The sequence below is a fragment of the Strix aluco genome, chromosome 11, assembly GCF_031877795.1.
Source record: "Strix aluco isolate bStrAlu1 chromosome 11, bStrAlu1.hap1, whole genome shotgun sequence".
Lineage (NCBI taxonomy): Eukaryota > Metazoa > Chordata > Aves > Strigiformes > Strigidae > Strix > Strix aluco.
The window spans coordinates 19,322,398-19,341,135 of record NC_133941.1 but is presented as its reverse complement, the minus strand read 5'-3'; the positions used below and the strand labels follow the sequence as shown (position 1 = coordinate 19,341,135).

The following is an 18,738-nucleotide window of genomic DNA, read 5'->3' as shown; positions in this document are numbered from 1 at the left end:
GATAGGTAGACTAACTATATTGGTAAAAAAACCCCAACAAACAGTTGGACTGTCAGGCTCATAAGGTAGTGATCGATGGCATGTATTCTTCAGAGGTCTACCATTAGTCTAATAAATTCACAGGTGGCAGCTGTCAATGTATTCAAGGAGGTGGCCTCCATTCAGAGGGATCTAGGCAACCCAGAAGGATTCATTAAAAGGAACCTTATGAAACTACATCTGAAATACTGCACTCCATTCAGCAAAGGACAACCAAAGAAGCTGGGGGCTGGAGCACATGCTGTATGAAAAGAGATGAAGGGAATGCAGCTTTTCTAGTCTGGAGAAGAGAAGGTTTAGAGATGTTGCTGATGGCAGCCTCCCAATAACTATGAAGTTATCATCAAGATGACACAGTCAGGCTCCTTACAGAGCTGCACAGTAGGAGGACAAATCACTGCAGTCATAAACTACAACACAGGATATCCCAACTTTCCAACAAGGAAAAAGTAACCCCGTCAAGGCAGTCAAGCATCAGAGCAGGGACCCGATCTTCTTCCCTGAAGAATTTCAAGATTCGACTGGCCTGGTCTGAATTCAGTGTTGACCTTGTATTGAGCAGGAAGTTTGACTAGATCTCCCCTGAGGCCCCTTCCAACCTGAAAAGTCTTACAAGGTGATACAAAAATAGGACTGTTAAGAAATTATCCATCTTCTTTCTAAAAGAAAACCAAAACAACAGAATCAGTTTTACCTTTATTTTTCCCCAAAAGGCAGCTGCCTGTTAATGTTGTGCAAACTTTAACAGATAAGATGATCCATTTCAGATTACCTTTCTTCAAAGTGCTTTCTGATGCTTAAACTGAATCCTTGTAACTGTAACCTAGGCCCACTGATTCTTGACTTATCCATCATTAGTATGAAAGGATTAATTAATTCAGCTTGTGATTCCATTATAATACTCAAATCTTCTCCTACAAATCCACCTAAGATTGTAGCATCCCAACCTGTACTTCAGAAGCAACAATTGACCGCAGAAGTTAAAACGCTGCATTTATGATTCTCACTTGTATCCTACATTTTTCATAGTTTCTTCAATTTCTCTACATTATTTGGAATTCTGATCCTTTCCTCCCACGTATTACCACTTCCAACTTTGTGGTATTTGTATATTTAGCAAGCATACTCACTATTTTGTCATCCAGTCATTAATGAAACATAAAACACTACAAAATGGAGGATGACCACAAGAAATTAAGCTGATTCATCCCTCCTCCTGTTTAACCAAATTATTGACAACCATTCTTCACCATTTTTTTGGACTATGGGTTTTCTAATTAGCTTTGTGTTTACTTTACAGTAATTTCATCTAGAACTAACGACCTTAGGAGAATTTCAATTAAAAAAACAATTAAAATCTTTATGAAAATCTAAATATGGCCTCAGCTGCTTTTCCTCTATCCACTAGACTCATTTATGTTCTGGAAGTAAATTGGAACTTTTAAAAATTGCTTATTCTGAACAAGTTCACAGTCACTATTACTCACCTCCTTGTTGCAAATAATTGGATTTTTTTTTTCCTGTTCCAGCACTTTGTACAAGGAGAGAATAATTAGTAGCTCCTCCTCCTCCATCATGTTTTTTAAAGGTGTAAAGTGTGCTTGACCTCTGCCCGTATTCTGGAACCTTACCCATCTTTCCAATGATTATCCCTAACATGTCTGATATGGCTTCTCTAGACATCCCAAATGAAATGTATATAGTTCTAAATACCCTGGAACTGATAACCATTTTATAAACTTTCTCCCCTGTTCAAGTGTGACTCATTTCACTTTTCCACAGGTATTGTTAGTGATTTGACAGTTTACCACCTTACCAGAGCGGGCGGGGGGGGGGGGGGGGTGGTGGTGGGGTGGGGAAGGACATTAAACAATACATTATTTTCTTGCATCACGTGCCAATTGGTTTTCCCCTAGTATGAAAACTTTTCTTTAGTTTCCCAATTACTACCAGTTTATTTATATAAAACCATTTCTTGATAAAAGTGACAATATTTGCTTCTTATATCTTAATTTGTGCGTTGCCTTTCTAATTTTTCTATTTACACATTTGTGCTATTCTATTATACTTTTCTATGCTTCTGTTCTTCCATACTTGCTCTTGGTAATCTTCATTTCCCCTTCTTTCACTCTAGTGACTGAAGGCAATGAAGAACTCTTAACTTATGCAACTTGGCCTGTTAGTATCTTAGGTTTTTCTTTTTAGTTTACTGGAAGAGTTATCAATTCTCCTTACCTCTTTTTTTCCCCATCAAACTTGCTTATATCTTATCTATCAGTATTAGTTTTTATTGTTGTTCTTCCTCCTTCCTTTCCAAATGATGCTTGATAAGTGGATCCTATCATTACCAAGTCAGTCTCAAAGAAACTGCTTTCTATCTTTATATTCTCAACTGACTTCTTACTAGGGTTTAGAGCCGAATGTACACAAATCTGTCCTCTCACAGTTTGCTTTGTTCAACAAAGAAAAAAAAAAAAATCACAAAGAGATTTCATGAGCTTCCGTCACAGTTTGTGTCCAGTTGGTTTCCTTTTCTAGGGTTCTGGGCAATTAAAGTCTCTATTTTCAAGTTTTATAACTACTCGTTCTTACCAATCTCATTTTCCATCTGAATAAAGAATAAGCAATTATGAGGTGATGGCAGCATGAGTTTGAAACTTGTCTGTTTATTAGGAACTCTAGTAAACTCATGATAGTTGAAAAGCTTTTACAGATAGGTGAAAAAAATGGCTAAGATCTAGCAGTAACATAGCCAACAGTTGTGTCTTTCATGAACCTCTTAAATTCATCCTGAAGACACATACACAAAGCAATCAATATACAGAAAAGCTCAACATATTTAATGGCCAGGTTTAAACATATCTGACTTCTGCAAATACCTCAGACATTTGCGTCTTGTAATCTTTTTCACCGAAAAGGGCTACCCAAGTGTTTCTGACATTGTCGGACTTGTGTTGCTAAATGACAGCTTCAATAGAGTGGCAACTCCAGCACTGAGCTATGTGGCAGAATTCTGACAACATATTTTCCCAAAATTTTAAAAGTAATGTAAATGTTTTAAAAGTGTTTCATCATATTAAAATCACAAACACTGTCACAGGGAAAGGGCAATTTGGTTTCCTTCAGGAGTAAAGCAACAATTTCTGACAAATGCTGTGCATCCTGAAGCCACTAGTATTTAGCTTCATGAGTAACCTGGAGAAAGAGGATGTACAACGCCTCAAAGCACAACAGTTCTGACAAAGAGATTAATATAGTAGTCATAAAGTAGTCACAAATATACTTAGCAATGAAAAATGAGAGTTAAAAGAGATGTTCAAATTTTTAAATTTACCAAGAAAAGTCTAATGACTGTATAAAATGCTAGAATTTGTTGTCACAGATAGTCTAATGTGTTACCTCATCCACTGTTCTGCTAATACGAGACTGTTTTCTATGTTACATTTAACATTCTACAATCCCGCAAATATGAGAAAGTAATTGGGCTCTCACAACTACTCCCGCTAGATTATTTTACAATGTAAAACCTTATTGCTCATTTGAGAGCCTATTAAGTATTTTGCCAGGAGTAAGGAGGATTTTCTCCCTGGGTTTTCATTAAATAATAAAAACAAAACCAAAAGCACATTAAAAAAAACCCTACAACAACAAAAAAAAACCCACTAATACCCCCTTCATTCAATTTATGCCAAATTTAAGGTAAAAAAAAGACAGGTTTTCAGCTGTTTTGGTTCCTAAAATTGCCTTCTGACGATGAAGCTAGATGTGATTAGACAGGACTGTCTTCTTGAATATACAAACTAAAGCAACAGTGAGGTGTGAACTGACTAATGGTCATGTCCCGATACCAGCCCAGAACCGAGCAGCAAACTGTGCTGTGGACATTTTCTTCAGGACTAAGGTGGGTGGCATAATCAGACTACTCTGACAATTAAATACTAGCTATTTGCTGTACTACAAATATTCAGAGTAAAAAAACCTGCAGAATGAAACACAGAATAATAATGCAGTCCTGTTAGCAACTTATCTTCCATTCTATGAGTCATTACCGATTTAATTTTGTACTGAGTTATTTCTATACTGTATTTGAAGGAAAACTCTGCTGTAACAGCATCAAACTCTCCTCAGACTATGGCAAATCAGGAACAAACATTAAAAATTAGTACTATAGAGTGATGTACTTCAATATTTCTTATGCAACAATTTTTATTCCTTTCCACGAAATCCACTGTTATATGGTGCAAATAATCCAAAACAGCAACAGCATATGGCCTGTTTACAAAAAAATGCCTTTATTTTAGGGAGAAGTACATCTTGCATCTCAAAAATACCCACCTAGACACAGACCTATCACTCCCTAATCTTAGATAGCTGAAAGCCAAAAACATTTTAAAATAGGAAAGGTTTACTAGAAGTAAGTGAAACTGTAATAATATTTATGTAGAAAAAACACTATTTTCTTTGCAAGATATTAAACTAAGAAGTATTAAAGTAATTGCTTGGAGCTTTTTTGTTTGCACAGTTGGTGGGTTTTTTTTTTCCTTTCTTAAATAAAGTAGCATCTCAGGAAAGGTCTTTATTCACTTTCTGCTGGACATTACATGCTGTTTCTCCCTTTAGAGTTACATCATGATCCAAAACAAAGTTAACTGTATTACATAGTCCTACTAACAAAGAAGAATCCAAATACAGTTGTGAAGTGCATTAGTGGCTTTAGAGTTCATTAATAGCACAATTCACATTTCTAAAGCAACTTTAACTTGTTATGTACTAATATGACTGTACTAGTGGATAATAATGATAGAATTTGGAACTCACTGCAATGAAGGAATTGTACTACTTTTCCTGAAAATCCTAACATTCTTATTCAAATGCACCACATAGGTTTTCTAAGGGACATCGCCACACAATAGAGATGGCCTTAACATTCAAGGATTAGTTTTACTTAAATTGACTTATTCACTGGTCTCCCTCATTACTCACCTCTTCTATGAGCTCCAAATCTTTGAAACAGGGCAAAGATATTTATGGCCTATCCAATTGCTAGAAGCAGACTTTTCACTTTAGTATTCTTCATCTGCATCGGCAGACTCTCCTCAAAGAATCAATAGTGGCTCTCAGGGACTTTCTGGAGTCACACAAACTGCTGATGGACTCCAGGCTCAAGAAGCTTTAAATAATGGAAGAAGTAGGCTGATCAACACTAGATCCTACAACAGGTAGCAGTTCTATCTCCCAGCAAGTTAATAATTGCTGTATGAAGTAATGACCAAGTAACATCAATCTGTTAGCCGCCTTCATTATACATCAATAAATTTTGCCAGGACACCTGCTTGGCTCACAGTGCTTTCAAATGAATAGACCTCTGCAAGGTATCACCACAGTTAATCTCCAGAGCTTCCAAGATTTTGTATTATTTCTCATCTAACAGAATTCAATAGTATATTTGCAAAAGGCAGTGGCAAACTGCAGATTATATAATATAACATCTGCAGAACACACGCAGGAACCAGCAGTCTGGAAAACCTGACTTATAAAGAAAAACTGAAAGAAATGGGGCTCTTTAGCCTCAGGAAGAGAAGACTGAATAGGACTTAACAAGTCTTGAAGTACACGAAGGGTGATGCAAACAAGCAGGAGTTTCTCTGTGGACATGACAGAAAGATGTGAAGCTTAACCTCAAGTGAGAAATGTCTATGTATTAAGACCACCATTAATAAAACTTCCAAACTGTAAGAACAGTGAACAGAGCAAAAAAGATTGCCTGGGTATACTGTGGAGTCTTAACCACTGGAGCTATTTAGAAACAGAGAAGAAATTGTCATAAATGACAAGAGACAGTTGATCCTGACATTAAGCAGGAGAATGGACTGGATGACTTCTTAAGATTTTCCAGTCCTGTTTTTCTTTAATTCTACAAATAAATGAGAAAAGATTATTGCTACTTCACTTAATGCTAGCATATTGATTTTAGCAACAAATACCAAAGTTTAAAAGGATTCCTATTAGCTGTATATGATGGATCTGGTTTTTTAGAACCTTTGTTGCTTCTGAAACAACAGATTTTAAAAACAAGAAAACTGTAGGAAAAAACATTTAAAGTTACCTTCTCCAGTTTTCATACCATGTTACTTTGTAAATTGAAATTAAAATGTATATAAGCATGCTATTTCCAAAAGAAAGTTGGTTCATTCTTACTAAACTCAGGGTACTAGAGACACTGACTATTCTGGTGGTTAGAGTGCAAATGAAAAAGGCATTCAGTTTATGACACTATTCTAATCAAGAAAATAGTTAAGAGTAAAAAATAAAACTTTTTCCCTTCTTTCCCTCCCAAAGTGAGAACTCAAAGGAATCTCCCACAGATTTCTTACCATTTTATAAAGATCTGAAACACTGATCTGATCTGAATCCACAACCTCAAAGTCCTTCCGAGGAACTAAATCTAGGCCCAAATGTCTGCAAAAGAGAAGGAAGGAACAACAGTAAGTATAATACGTTAGAGCGTTCATTATTGTCTACTACACGCGCTTACTCAAGGCAAGGACACAAAAAATACTGAACTGCTTGTCTTTTTGCAATTGTTAAATCATTAAACAGATAATAGTTCTAAACAGAATTAAATGCAAATATCAACCGAAATCCACTAAGAACTTGCTACTTTTTGTTCACTGACTTCAGTGGAGCTATAGCAATTAATGCTAGTTGAAGCTTTTGGGCAATATGTTGGTGCAGTATCCAGAACAAGTTCATTTCGTACACAGAAATGTACTAGGCAAATAAAGGTAGTACTCTGCTTTCTGCTGCAGTATTTGAGTAAGTTCCTGCACTACATAATGAAAAAGTTCCATTAGTAACCCTACTCAAATGTGCAAATAGATACTGTGCCTTGGGAAGCTGATTTGAAATTCCTGATATTCATGCAGCTAAACCCCCAACTTTATCACTGCATAAACACAGTATTTTTTCAATAATAAACAATAACTGCAATATCAACAAGAATTTAAATCTGTATTTGTAACATACACATACCAAAAATGCTTTTTAATTACTCTTAGCTGAAATAATATTTTGGCTCAAATCAAACATATAAACTATTTTTTTAAAAAAAGTATACCAGTGTAGAGAAGATGACTAGTTAAGAAATTCTGTAGTAAAGAAGGCAGTTTATGTCACAGGTGCATGTGAGTAGTAGACAGAATAAGGTATTTTGCATCCAGACAAATAAATGAACAACTATTAACAATTAATTGATAATTGTAGACTGCAGAATAAGATGTCAAAACCCAACTTTTGCTCTGTAGATCTTCATGTTCTGAGGCATAAAGAGTTCTGAGCATTACAGTAAAAAGCTATTCTAAGCACACACAATAGGAGGAAAATTAAAGAAACACATGAATGAACCATTTTCCTGCTTTCATCATCAACGTAACTTTGATACATTATTTGCAGATATTTTATATTGAAATTCTTAATAGTCTTAAAGAAAAAAATTCAGAAGAGGTGCCCTCATGGATTACCTTTGCACTCTTTCTGTCACTAACTATAAAAGAAAAGCAAAAGTCAATTTAATTTTGTAATCAGAGGGGGAAACATTCTGCACGGACTTGTTCCTGATGGCAAATGAAAAATTTTATTTGAAAAAACCTCTCAGGTACTGCAGAATAATTGTATGGTGCAATAAACAGAAGCCTCTAGACAATACAGTGTCTTTCTGAGCAATTAACTTCAAACAACAGCAAGGAAGAACCAGTGGTTTGCATGACGCCCAGTTACCTTTGCTGACCACTGTACTTTCAATCATTTCCCATGTTTCCCAAATCCATAATTCTTTTTGAAACTTTGCTTAATCAGGTTTTCCTTCCTTAATTATATCCTTAAACCATCACATCTCAAAAAAATTGCTCAGCCCAGTCCACTTGCTGGCAAACAACTGTTAGACAGTACCGTAATTGCCATTAAAATACTGTACTGACAAACTGGAATTTCCACATTCTTAGTTCTTTGCCAAAAGCAATTACATTTTCAATGGAAAAAGAAACAATTTTCCTTCTTCGATGCAGTTTTCATGCCAAATACCGGTTTCTAAACTCTAAGGCTAAATTGTGAAAGTGATGGTTATACACCTTTCGCACATTTTGTTTTGATTAAACCTATCAAACACCAGCTATCTGAAAACTGCAGCTGTGAAGATGAAAATTACTGTATTTATTTACCAAATGAAAAAGATTAAAATAAGAATGCACTAGGTAATGCTTACCTGCAGCTGCCATTTGAGCCTACTTATAATAGAAAGTCCAAAAATATAATAGAAAAAAAATGCATATTACTATTTTTACCTGTTACCAAAGAGTCCACTTCAAAGTTTTTTTTAAAAGTTAATGCTCAACATATTCATTCACAGAAGTTTTCCTGAATCTGAATATCTGAACCACCTCCAAAATAGGGACCCTGTCATTCACATGTTTACAAACACCCAGCCCTAAACTATATTCATAAAGGAATTTCTCTTCAACATACAGATATTAACAAATGACTTCCTAATAACATTATCAAAACCACTTGTAAGTGCACTACAGTGCCACTGCAGTCACAAAGCACTATTAAAGTGTTACAGAAAAAACTGCCAAAGCCAATCATAGCCTGATATTGTTCTATTCTCATAATTTCAACTCTCTAGAGAACTGAGGTCAAACGGTGGTTGGACTCATTACTCAATACATGACAAAGGTATTATCTTCTACTTAATAATGTTCAACACAACTGCGGTAGCATCCCTATGAAACTTATTCAATATCCTATTTTTAGTTAAATCCCTTAACACCATGGATTTCCAGCCCAGAAGATTCTCATTCTCTAATACTACGCTAATCCTGCACTATACTTGCTCCCAGCAAGTAAATGTGTCTTTTGCTTTGGTACTAACATGCTGTCATGTATTGTGCAGGCGGAAGTTCAGGTTTATGCATATAATTTGTATCAATTATTTTTGTCTGCGAAGGACTGACAACCTAGTGCTTGAAATGGCAATGGTAGTCAGTGGCCCACTTTCACTCTCTATTATCAAATACTGTGGGAATATAAGAGCACCAGCTGCCAAGCAGTATTTCTCCAAAACATAGCATGCATAAAAATTAGATAATGTGTTTTGTTTATTTGACAGTTCCTCTCTCCACAATACTTTCTTTTACAAGCAAATTCATGTGCCTTTTTATTCTGCCTTAACATTGAACAGCCTTTCAAAAATATTTCCCAAGTATATCTACAAAATGTCCCCAAGCCTATCAATTACCTCTTGAGAGCACGACTGGGATAACTCCAGGTGACATTTAGATATTCCTCCTCTTCTACATAGAAGTCTTTAGAATTTTCCTTTCTTTGGGAAAAAAAATATTTAAACAAAATCCACCACCTCAAATCTCTAGACACCCTTCTCTCAAGTAATACGAAGACAAGCCAATAGACAAAAATACTAGCATTTTTAATACTGAAAGGGATAAACTCTACTTCAGGTTAATCGGGCTTCTAGAGAAAGTCAACTTGGGTTTAATGGTAATTTTGAACCACGATCCTAATTTCTTTCGTTTATTTATAATACCAATGTTACACCATTTAGAACTCATAAACCCACAAGTCATAACAACTCTTCCTAGAAGAACCTTGCAGAAATTTGTCATTGAAAAATGTCTTTAAGTTGCACATCCAATCTTGAAGAATAGATTGGGAGAACTCATCACATCTCTAGAGTGTGCAAGATCTCATCCCCTTCGCTTCAAAAACCTGCACTTTACCTTGACTCTTTTCAGCTTTAATTTTGCATCCACCAGTTCTCCTTGTGTTCCTTCTCTCATTATATCAAAGCCTCATGTAATATCATTGATATTTCTCTTTTACAAATACATTTATAAAGGTGGTGAAGGGAAAGGATATGATCCTGACAGTAATTCACATAGAATACGTGCAGACTTTGAAGGAAATGAAATACAGAAATCCATGGAAAATTAAATACATGAAAGACATGTTTGTGAAAATTAGAATGTGCTAATACAACTTGATACTTTTCTTTGACAGAATTAAGTTACTTTGTATACAAAGAAACTGCAGGGACTGTAATCTGTAAAGAAATTAGTAAAGACCTGATGTAATGTTACGCAGGAAATTATTTCTTAAAATGAAGATGATGAGATGAAGGGAAGTAATCTTAGTAAGGAATTGATTAAAGGGAATGGCAGCAAATACTTCTGAACATGGAAGTATCAGACTACAGAGAGAGGTTATTAAGGTCTTCCTCAAAGACTGACATCCAAGAGAGTTCCTTACAATTTTAATCCCTCTTCAATCATTACTACAAGCATATTCAGGAGAGGGAAAAAATATTACATATTTAGACAGAAGTGGTAACTATTCTTTCTGCAACCTTCTTAAAGGCATTCCATTGTGGTTGTTTAAATTGTTCACTCCTATTTTGATCACCTTTGATACAACAATGACAACTACTAGTAAGAATTTCTGTAACTTTCAAAATCATTTCCAGATATTATGACCTCATATGTACATCTAATACATATCTCCAAATGCATTTTACAAACTTAAGCTAATTGTTGCAACACTGCCAGGAAGTAATTCTTTTTCCTTTTATGTCAAGAAAAGTATGACAAGAGAGTAAGTCACCCACAGTCCAAAAATAATCTTCTAAGGATGTAAGCACTAAAATTTAGGACTTGAGTTTTAAGACTATGCTTACTTCATGGTATCACACTATTCCCTCTAGTGTTACGCATGTTAGTAGTTAGTAGGTACTGCTGGCTTTCCGACTGTAATTTTGAGGTAAGAGAAAGACCATGACTTTAAAACAGCGTTTCATTTTATTTGTATGACAGTATGAAAGATTTTTCTAACATTTTTTCCCCTGTTTTTATTTTTAAACATTCATTTGTAATTTTTGGCTATCTGTGGATCTTTCTGTGCAGAATTTATGGCAACTATTTGGAAGATTTCTTTTAATGCAATGATTTTAATAACATTTTATGTGAAAAAGAAAAACTTTTGACTTAAAAGTAATATAAGACTATAAACTCATCTTGTTTATGGTTTTTACCTGTCTAAAATCTCTAAGTATTGGTGTCTCCCCCTCCCCTACTCTGTTTCTGAGCCTAAACATAGAGCATCTATCCCACATTTATAGGGAGGGAAGTGTCTTCCCTCAGTATAAAAGGGAAAGCGATTGTGCTCAGAAACTTGGATGCTTTCTGTTAATCTCCTGACAGGTATTTTATTAATCTGAAAGAATCAATCCTGAAGATCATTTAAGATGCTCTCTGATTTTTAAGTTAAATTACTGTCCTGAAATCTTCATCTGCCTTTTTGGTAAATAAGGGACGCACATACTGCTGCAATTAATTTTTTGCACTGGAGCAGAAGCAGAGTTCTCACATTTCAAATAGAAGCTCTGTAAGGCCAATCCCCTCATCTGTTTTTGATGCAAGACTCTAGAGTGAAACATCTTTTTGTTAGTAAAAAACTTTAATTCTGGTTTCCCATTCTAACCACTAGTAAAAGTTGAAAACCTTACCCATTCATTTAAAAAAACCCTAACCAAATATTTCAAAATCAAGCTTCTATGTTACTTGCAATGTGATTTAAAATGAGATGAACAACTGCAGATTTCACTTTATGATTTAAAATAAGATGATGAATTGCAGACTCCAGCTTTATAACGTTTGTTTCCTGCTCTACAACCTTTTCCTTGTTCTATACAGACCATTGGATATTTCCAATAGCATTTCAGACTTCAATAGATCAATATTCTAATAAATGGTAACAGAGTGAAACATTTTTAAAAAACACGAGTATTTGTTACATTCTGCATAAAATCTAGCAAGATATGCAGGAAAAAAGATGGTATATGAAATTTCAGCTGTGCAGAAATACACAGAAGGATGCTTAAAACTGGAAGTCTAAAACCAGTAAGATGCTTATCTGAAGGTAGGGAATTCTGCTCTTTTGAGAAATTGGGAAATACAAAAACCTATATATCAGCACTACCACCCACTGTATGCATACAAAACCAAGCTAACTTGGAAGAAGTAACAAAGCATCGTAAAAAGGATGCATCCAGGATCATATTTTTCTAATGGGGAAAAATAATGTATAAGCAAGAGAAAACTAAATTGCTACACTAAGTGGAAATCAGTATTGCATTATAAGAATGACTAGCAATAATACAAAAGGGTAGCAACAGTAATTGTAAAATAAATAATATTCCTCCATTTTAAATAGGCCAAACTACAGAGCAAAACTTCTTAGTATTTAGGCTAAGCGTACAAAAATAAGCAAAAAGAAAAGTTCACTGTAGTAGTTCTGAAACCAGTCTCAATTATTTCTTTCACAAAAAAATCTTTAACTACTAATCCAAGGACTGTATCTGTCCCTTGATTTCCACCAACTCCTACGAGAACACAAGGGATGACTACCAGAACCGCTGCCAGTGTATTTAAGGGAAAATGAGACCAGTTCAACAAACTGAAAAAAACCCCTAACTGGTGGTAACAGGAAGTGTGCATTTCACATTTGCATCACTCCTTCCCAAATAATATGATGCATTAATGATCAAGGTCAGGATAAAAGTAGCTTTACACTAAGTAAACATACATGCTACATATTAAATGTCTAAGATTATTTGTTTCCTGAAAGATACTTGGGCATGGAATGTCTCCAGTTAGACAGTACTGTCTTGAATAATTACAGACCTGCTCAAATTGCATGTATTTAAGCTTCTCAGTTAACATTAATGCTTTGTAATAACATTTTTCATTTATTTTATTTGCAAGTCTCAAGTATGATAGACTAAGCAATGAATATTATTACATTATTTGAGAAATGGCAGTACTATGTGAATATGTATAGAAAAATCATTAGTTTTTTTAACAGATTAAGACAGGTGGTCATCAGTTTCATGATAAAACTTAAAGAGGGGACATACAAGAAAGTGACAGAACTCTCCCAGAAATTCTATGGAAAAGAGTGATGTTTCAGAAGGACCTTCCAAACTCCCAGACATTTATATTTAAATACTGCATAGTGTACAGATTTAACTAAATACCTTTTCAATCATATGCCTTTTTATGCAGTTCCTTCATTGATACCCTCTTCGGTTTAAGCATATCTCTGATTCACATGCCTTTTTCTCTAGGAAGGTCAGTACCTGTTCTTTTTTTTCCTTAACAAGCATCCTAAGCAGATGAATTTCGTCATGAACATATTTATATTTACTGATTTCACTGATGCATCTCCATAATTGTAATGCATTAGATTTATCTTTATAGTTTTAATGCACTTTGTATTTAATGATTTTATATTTTAAAAAAGACGTCTATAGCCACCTCATTGAACAACCTATTCTCTTCATTGCTGCATTGCTGTCTACTCTCCCCATCTCTTTCTTACAACATTTCTGCAGCTAATTTCATCCATACACTCTCTGAGCAAAAATGTCTAGGCATAATGTTCAAAAATGGTCTCTTAGTTCCCATTTACTCTACTGGGAATGATAACGGAAAATATCTGTAACTCCGCACTGCAGAACAATGACTTGATGCAATCTATTAGTCTATGTCTATGTCCTTCAGAGCTTGCTTTCAATAAGAGAGGAATGAAATGTAGCATGGGGGCTAGCTAAATCTTCATGAATGTATTCAAGTATGTCTCTGAGAGAGTCCTGAAGTAGGTGGCTAAGGAACAGAGACATGACAAAGACATGTTAGTGAAAAACATTTAACTTTCTTAGTTGTCAACTTTCGGAATTCCTCCCTGCCCCCCATATGTTAAGTAGCACTAAACCTACTCCTGGTTGAAAAGCAGTTGCTATTATGTCTGAGGAGACTAATATTTCCTTTGCAAAGTTCATATGTGTGTCATGGAAAACTTACCTGTCTGATACACTGTATCTCAGAACAAAACCACTTCTGGTGAAGGGCTAGTTTTTGTCTACTCACAATTTATTGCCATTTCAGTTTCTATCTGAATTGCTGTCCTCTTTGGCTCTAAAAAAACCTCTCCACAAATTCACCACAGAACTGACCATGGAGAGGCTAAGCCTCTGAGAAATGTCATTATATAAAAAGTCTAAATATCACAACCTCAGGTCCGGTGTCACTGTTGACAGGGAGATTCTCTACTTATTGTACCAACCATTAAAATAGTTCAACTGAAAAAATATGGTTTTAGTATCTATGAACACATCCTCCCAGGCCTAATATTCACTATATTGACACAAAGTAGATAAAGTGACCTAAACCTTTTAAAAGTGCAGATAGCCTTAGAAAAGGCCTACTAATATGCAAGCAGCTCATTTTATAGTAATAGTACAACTATGCAATAAACTCACTGTAAAAAGTTATATTTGATTTCCAAATAATCAAATGTTCTACCTGTGTACAAATACTACTGGAAGGAAAGTGATGTTGGTTTGCTGTGGTTTGTTTTTTTTGTTTGGGTTTTTTTTTTTAAGAAAAGCTATTTAAAAATAATTAGAACAAACAGTACCCAGCTGGTACCTGTACTTACTCATTGCCCCAGTCCAGCCTCACTGTGAGGTGTCTCTTGACCTCTCGCACCTGATCCTGTGTCAAGTGACCTGACAGCAGCTGTCTACGTAGGTCAATGAGTTCATTCATCACATGCCGCAGTTTGTAGAAAAGATCTACCTTATGTTTCTGTAAAGGCATATTTTTGGGAGGAGAGGGGAAGAGAGAGAGAAAGAAGGAAAGAAAGAAAGGAAGGGGGCAGGGGGGAGAAAAGTGGGGGGGAGAAAGAGGGGAGGAGAGATTAATAAGTTTGGAAAGAGAAAGAGTGTGAGAAAGAAAGAGAAAGAAAGAGAAAGAAAGAGAGAGAGATATTAATAAGTTACCAAATTTTCATTTAATTACCCTAGAGGAACATTAATCCAGTTTGAACAAGCTTTAAAATATTTGTATCAAAAAGTAGTGTTAACTGATGCTATTTAAACTGAGTAACTTCTTATTTCTAAAGTTTAGGCTCAATCTATTAAGGGGTCCATTTTTTGATGGAACCTAATGCTATAGATAAGAGGATTCATAATGTGCAGTAGGAATCACTTATTCCAATCACATAATAAATTGAAGGATTTAGATTTAAAGTAACAGAGAGGTGAAAAAATTTGGGTTTTGTCAGCAGCTAACTTAATGGCTCTGACCAGTTAGCACAACAATGATTCACCACAACAGAAAACCACTTTTAATATTCCAATTACTAACATTTACCCAGGTATCTATGTTAGGTGGAGAGGATACAAATATTCATTATCTGCACTCTAAAAGGGACTAAAACAATTAATGATAAAGAGGATACAAATATTCATTATCTGCACTCTAAAAGGGACTAAAACAATTAATGATAAAATCCACATGCAAAACTACTTTAGAAGAGGAAAATTACCATAGACAGTAAAAAAAATCCCACACCGCCACCATCAGAAAAAAAAATCTAAACAACTAACACTGCAATCCTTTCCAAAAGAACTAGTATTATTCTTTAAATGGGGGGGTGGGGAGAAACCAAAATCAAACCCCCAAAAAACAGACAGAAGTGGAAATACATTTTTTTCCTGCAGGAAATAACTACATGGGAAGACCACAAAAAAGGAAATTCTGATGTTAACAACCAAGGCCACCTACAAGCATCCATAAGATAAGGAAGGGTGTCCAAACTACTCTAGTATCTGCTAGGTAAGAATTGTGTGCCAGGGCAGCTCTTGTCTACACAGACCATGTCTCATACTCCATAAAATGACCAATGTGCAATGAATGAGGATCCCAAGAAGAAAAAAAAAAAAAATCCTGTTGCAGCTGAATGCTGTTTTTTTAAACAGCTAAGCTCCATTCCCACTTGTATGCAAAGCTTGAAATGTTTCAATCTCACTTAGGGACAACACTGACTAGATGCGCTGAAACTGAGACGTCATAAGCTAGCACTGCCTTGATCGCATTTCTGCTTGTAAATGAGTGTTTTATAAAAATCTCTCTAATTAAAGATACCTGCATTTATCAAGACTTGATCTGATAGAGGAACATCTACAAAGAAAAATGTGTTTTGTATTGCAACATATTATTAGAAAAAAATTTTTTCACTTGTGTTACCAAAAATAGGCAAGATGAAAACAGAATTTCCATCTACTTGAGTTTGTTTTCCTACAAGACCACTGCATTTGCATGACTTGGGAAAACAGATTTCAATCCAATCCATTTTGATCAGCAATTTGTTAATTTCTCTGAACCTGATTACACATCTGTTTTGCTGAAGCAGGTTACAGCACAGATGGAATCATCTGCTGTTCTTACCAAGCAATTTTGAGATTAAAAGATGCACAATCTTTCAACTATACATCAACATTGGTTATGGTCCTGCCCCAGAAAATTAAATACAGACACCAGATCCAACAGAAAGACATGCATTTCCAGGGCCAAAAATACTTATTCTAGATTTGTGTTTAGGTTTTTTCACTAAATGTGGTCAAAAATAAATGCTATATAAGCTGAAGAAGGCAGAAGGTATAGGAAATGCCCATTTTTATACGCTATTTATGCAAACAAGAAAAGGTCATTACTTATTCTAACACAAGATGAAGAAAAAGGAGTTTGGGACTACCAAATAAGCAAATTAGGTATATACTATCAATAAAACAGTTGGCAATGAAATGATCATGAGAATCAGCTCCAAAATCATCATATTCAGACTTTCCAAATAAACCTGCTGAAAGAATCACCCTCTCACACTAGTAATGGTGGTTTCAAGGCTATCAATGCATTCACATCCAGAACACTATGCTGGTTAAATTGCTGTATGTTCTGGACTTATCTTTACACAGTTATTTTTTACATAAGTATCAGAAGTACTTACTTTAAATACAAATAAATAAGAAATGAGACTCTACAATACAATTTTGTAAAAGCTAGGCACATTAAGTCCTACACAATGATCCGAAAAAAAGAAAAACCCTCAAAACTCAAACCTCTCTCGAACGTCAAGCACCTCTCTCGTGTTTCATGATCAGGACAACATGCCCTTTTCAGCTTTAGTTCTCAAACTTGTTCTTCAAAAAATACCTCATCTGCTTTGAACAGAATGAGCAAGTATTGATAGAAAGCTAAACATATGGTGTCCTTTTCTGAAAATGCAAGGTCCCCTATAAGGAAGGAAGAGGTATCAGAAAGTGGAAAGCTAGAGAAACTGTAGCTGTGATCTCAGGCGAACAGTGATGAAGTGAACCATACATGCAAGATCCATTGAAGTGAAGGAAAATACTTGTGAGGGAAAAAGGAGTGCTAGAACAGAGTTGAACACAGCTTAATTCCAGGCTTGCAGGCAGTAAGGGGTTTGAAGCAGTCGAAAACCCAGTTTATAACACCGTTCTTCACACTACATAGAGTCTAGTGACCAATAACCTCCATTTGGGAGCGAGGGAGGAAGAGAGATCCAGGTATTTTAATGACTTTCCTCTGCCTTCTCTCTTCCAAGAAAAAAAGACCTTCAAAATTCAACACTAAGCTGAGCTGATCAGGATTCCTACCCCCATATCAAGAAAACTGATTAAAGTGAAACAGATGACCCTAGACTCCACATTTCCAGAAAAACTAATTTTATGCATTAGAGCCATTCAAGCAATTTTAGTCAGAGTAGCACCATAAACAAACCTAAAACTTTATCATCTTGTTAATAGCTAAATAAAAAAATGCAAGTCAAGCTTATATGTAAGTGTTCATTCTGTTTTACAGTAAATTTTCATACAACCTCTCATTTTTCATCCAACTTTGTCACAAACTACCAAGCAATGAACACTATCAGTCCATCCAGAATGATCTGCTGTGAACATTTATGAACATATTTGGCAACTGTTTCGCATCCAGAATATAAAAGTACACAAAACTTTTATGGTAATAATGAGGGTGTGTCAGGGACAAAGAATGTGGATAGCCTTAATGAATTAGGGACCCTCTATTTATAAGCAGCACAAGTCTGTCCTCTAGCACATCTTGTTGCCTTATTTTACTATCCCCAGACACAAAAACATTTGCTGTGTTTCTTTGATCTGTTACCACTAACAAGTCATGCTTATCAATGCTTGAATAATCCTCATATGTACAGCTACACATCAAAAAGTGGAATTCTGGTGATCATTTTTTTCCTTTTAATGACTCCATATTAACTCTATAGAGATCAAAAGTCAAAAGATGGTCTAGGTGTTGTGGAGGGTTGACCTTTACCGGTTGCCAGGCCCCCACACTGCTGCACACTCACTCTCCCTCTTCAACAAGCCAGGGGTGGGGGGGGCAGGGGAATAAAATGAAAATATTTGTGGGCTGCAATAAAGACAGGGAGATCACTTACCAATTACTATCCCAGCAAAACAGCCTTTACTTGGGGGAAATTAATTTAATTTATTGCCAATTAAAATAGAGTTGGGCGGTGAGAAACAAAGACCAAAAACCATAAAACCCCTCATCCCCACCCTCCCTCTCGCCAGGCTCAACTTCACTCCTTCATTCCTGACTCCTCCACCCTTCCTCTGCCACCAGCAGGAGAATGGCAGGGCTCAGTCCACAGCAGCTCCTCTCTGCTTCTCCTTCCTCCTCACCCTTTTCCCCTGCTCCAGCACGGGTTCTGCCCACAGGCCCCAGTCCT

General features: G+C 35.6%; 1 protein-coding gene across 18 annotated transcripts in view; it reads right to left on the bottom strand.

Moving 5' to 3' along the window:
* DOCK3 (dedicator of cytokinesis 3) overlaps positions 1-18,738 on the bottom strand; it is a 220,784-nt gene that overhangs the window by 135,859 nt on the left and 66,187 nt on the right. For all 18 annotated transcript variants that reach the window (XM_074836469.1, XM_074836479.1, XM_074836470.1 and 15 more), the window contains exons 6-7: positions 14,605-14,753; positions 6,414-6,498 (exon numbers count right to left, since the gene is read on the bottom strand). In XM_074836469.1, coding sequence (XP_074692570.1) covers positions 6,414-6,498; positions 14,605-14,753 — 234 coding nt within the window. The remainder of the gene's footprint in view (positions 1-6,413; positions 6,499-14,604; positions 14,754-18,738) is intronic.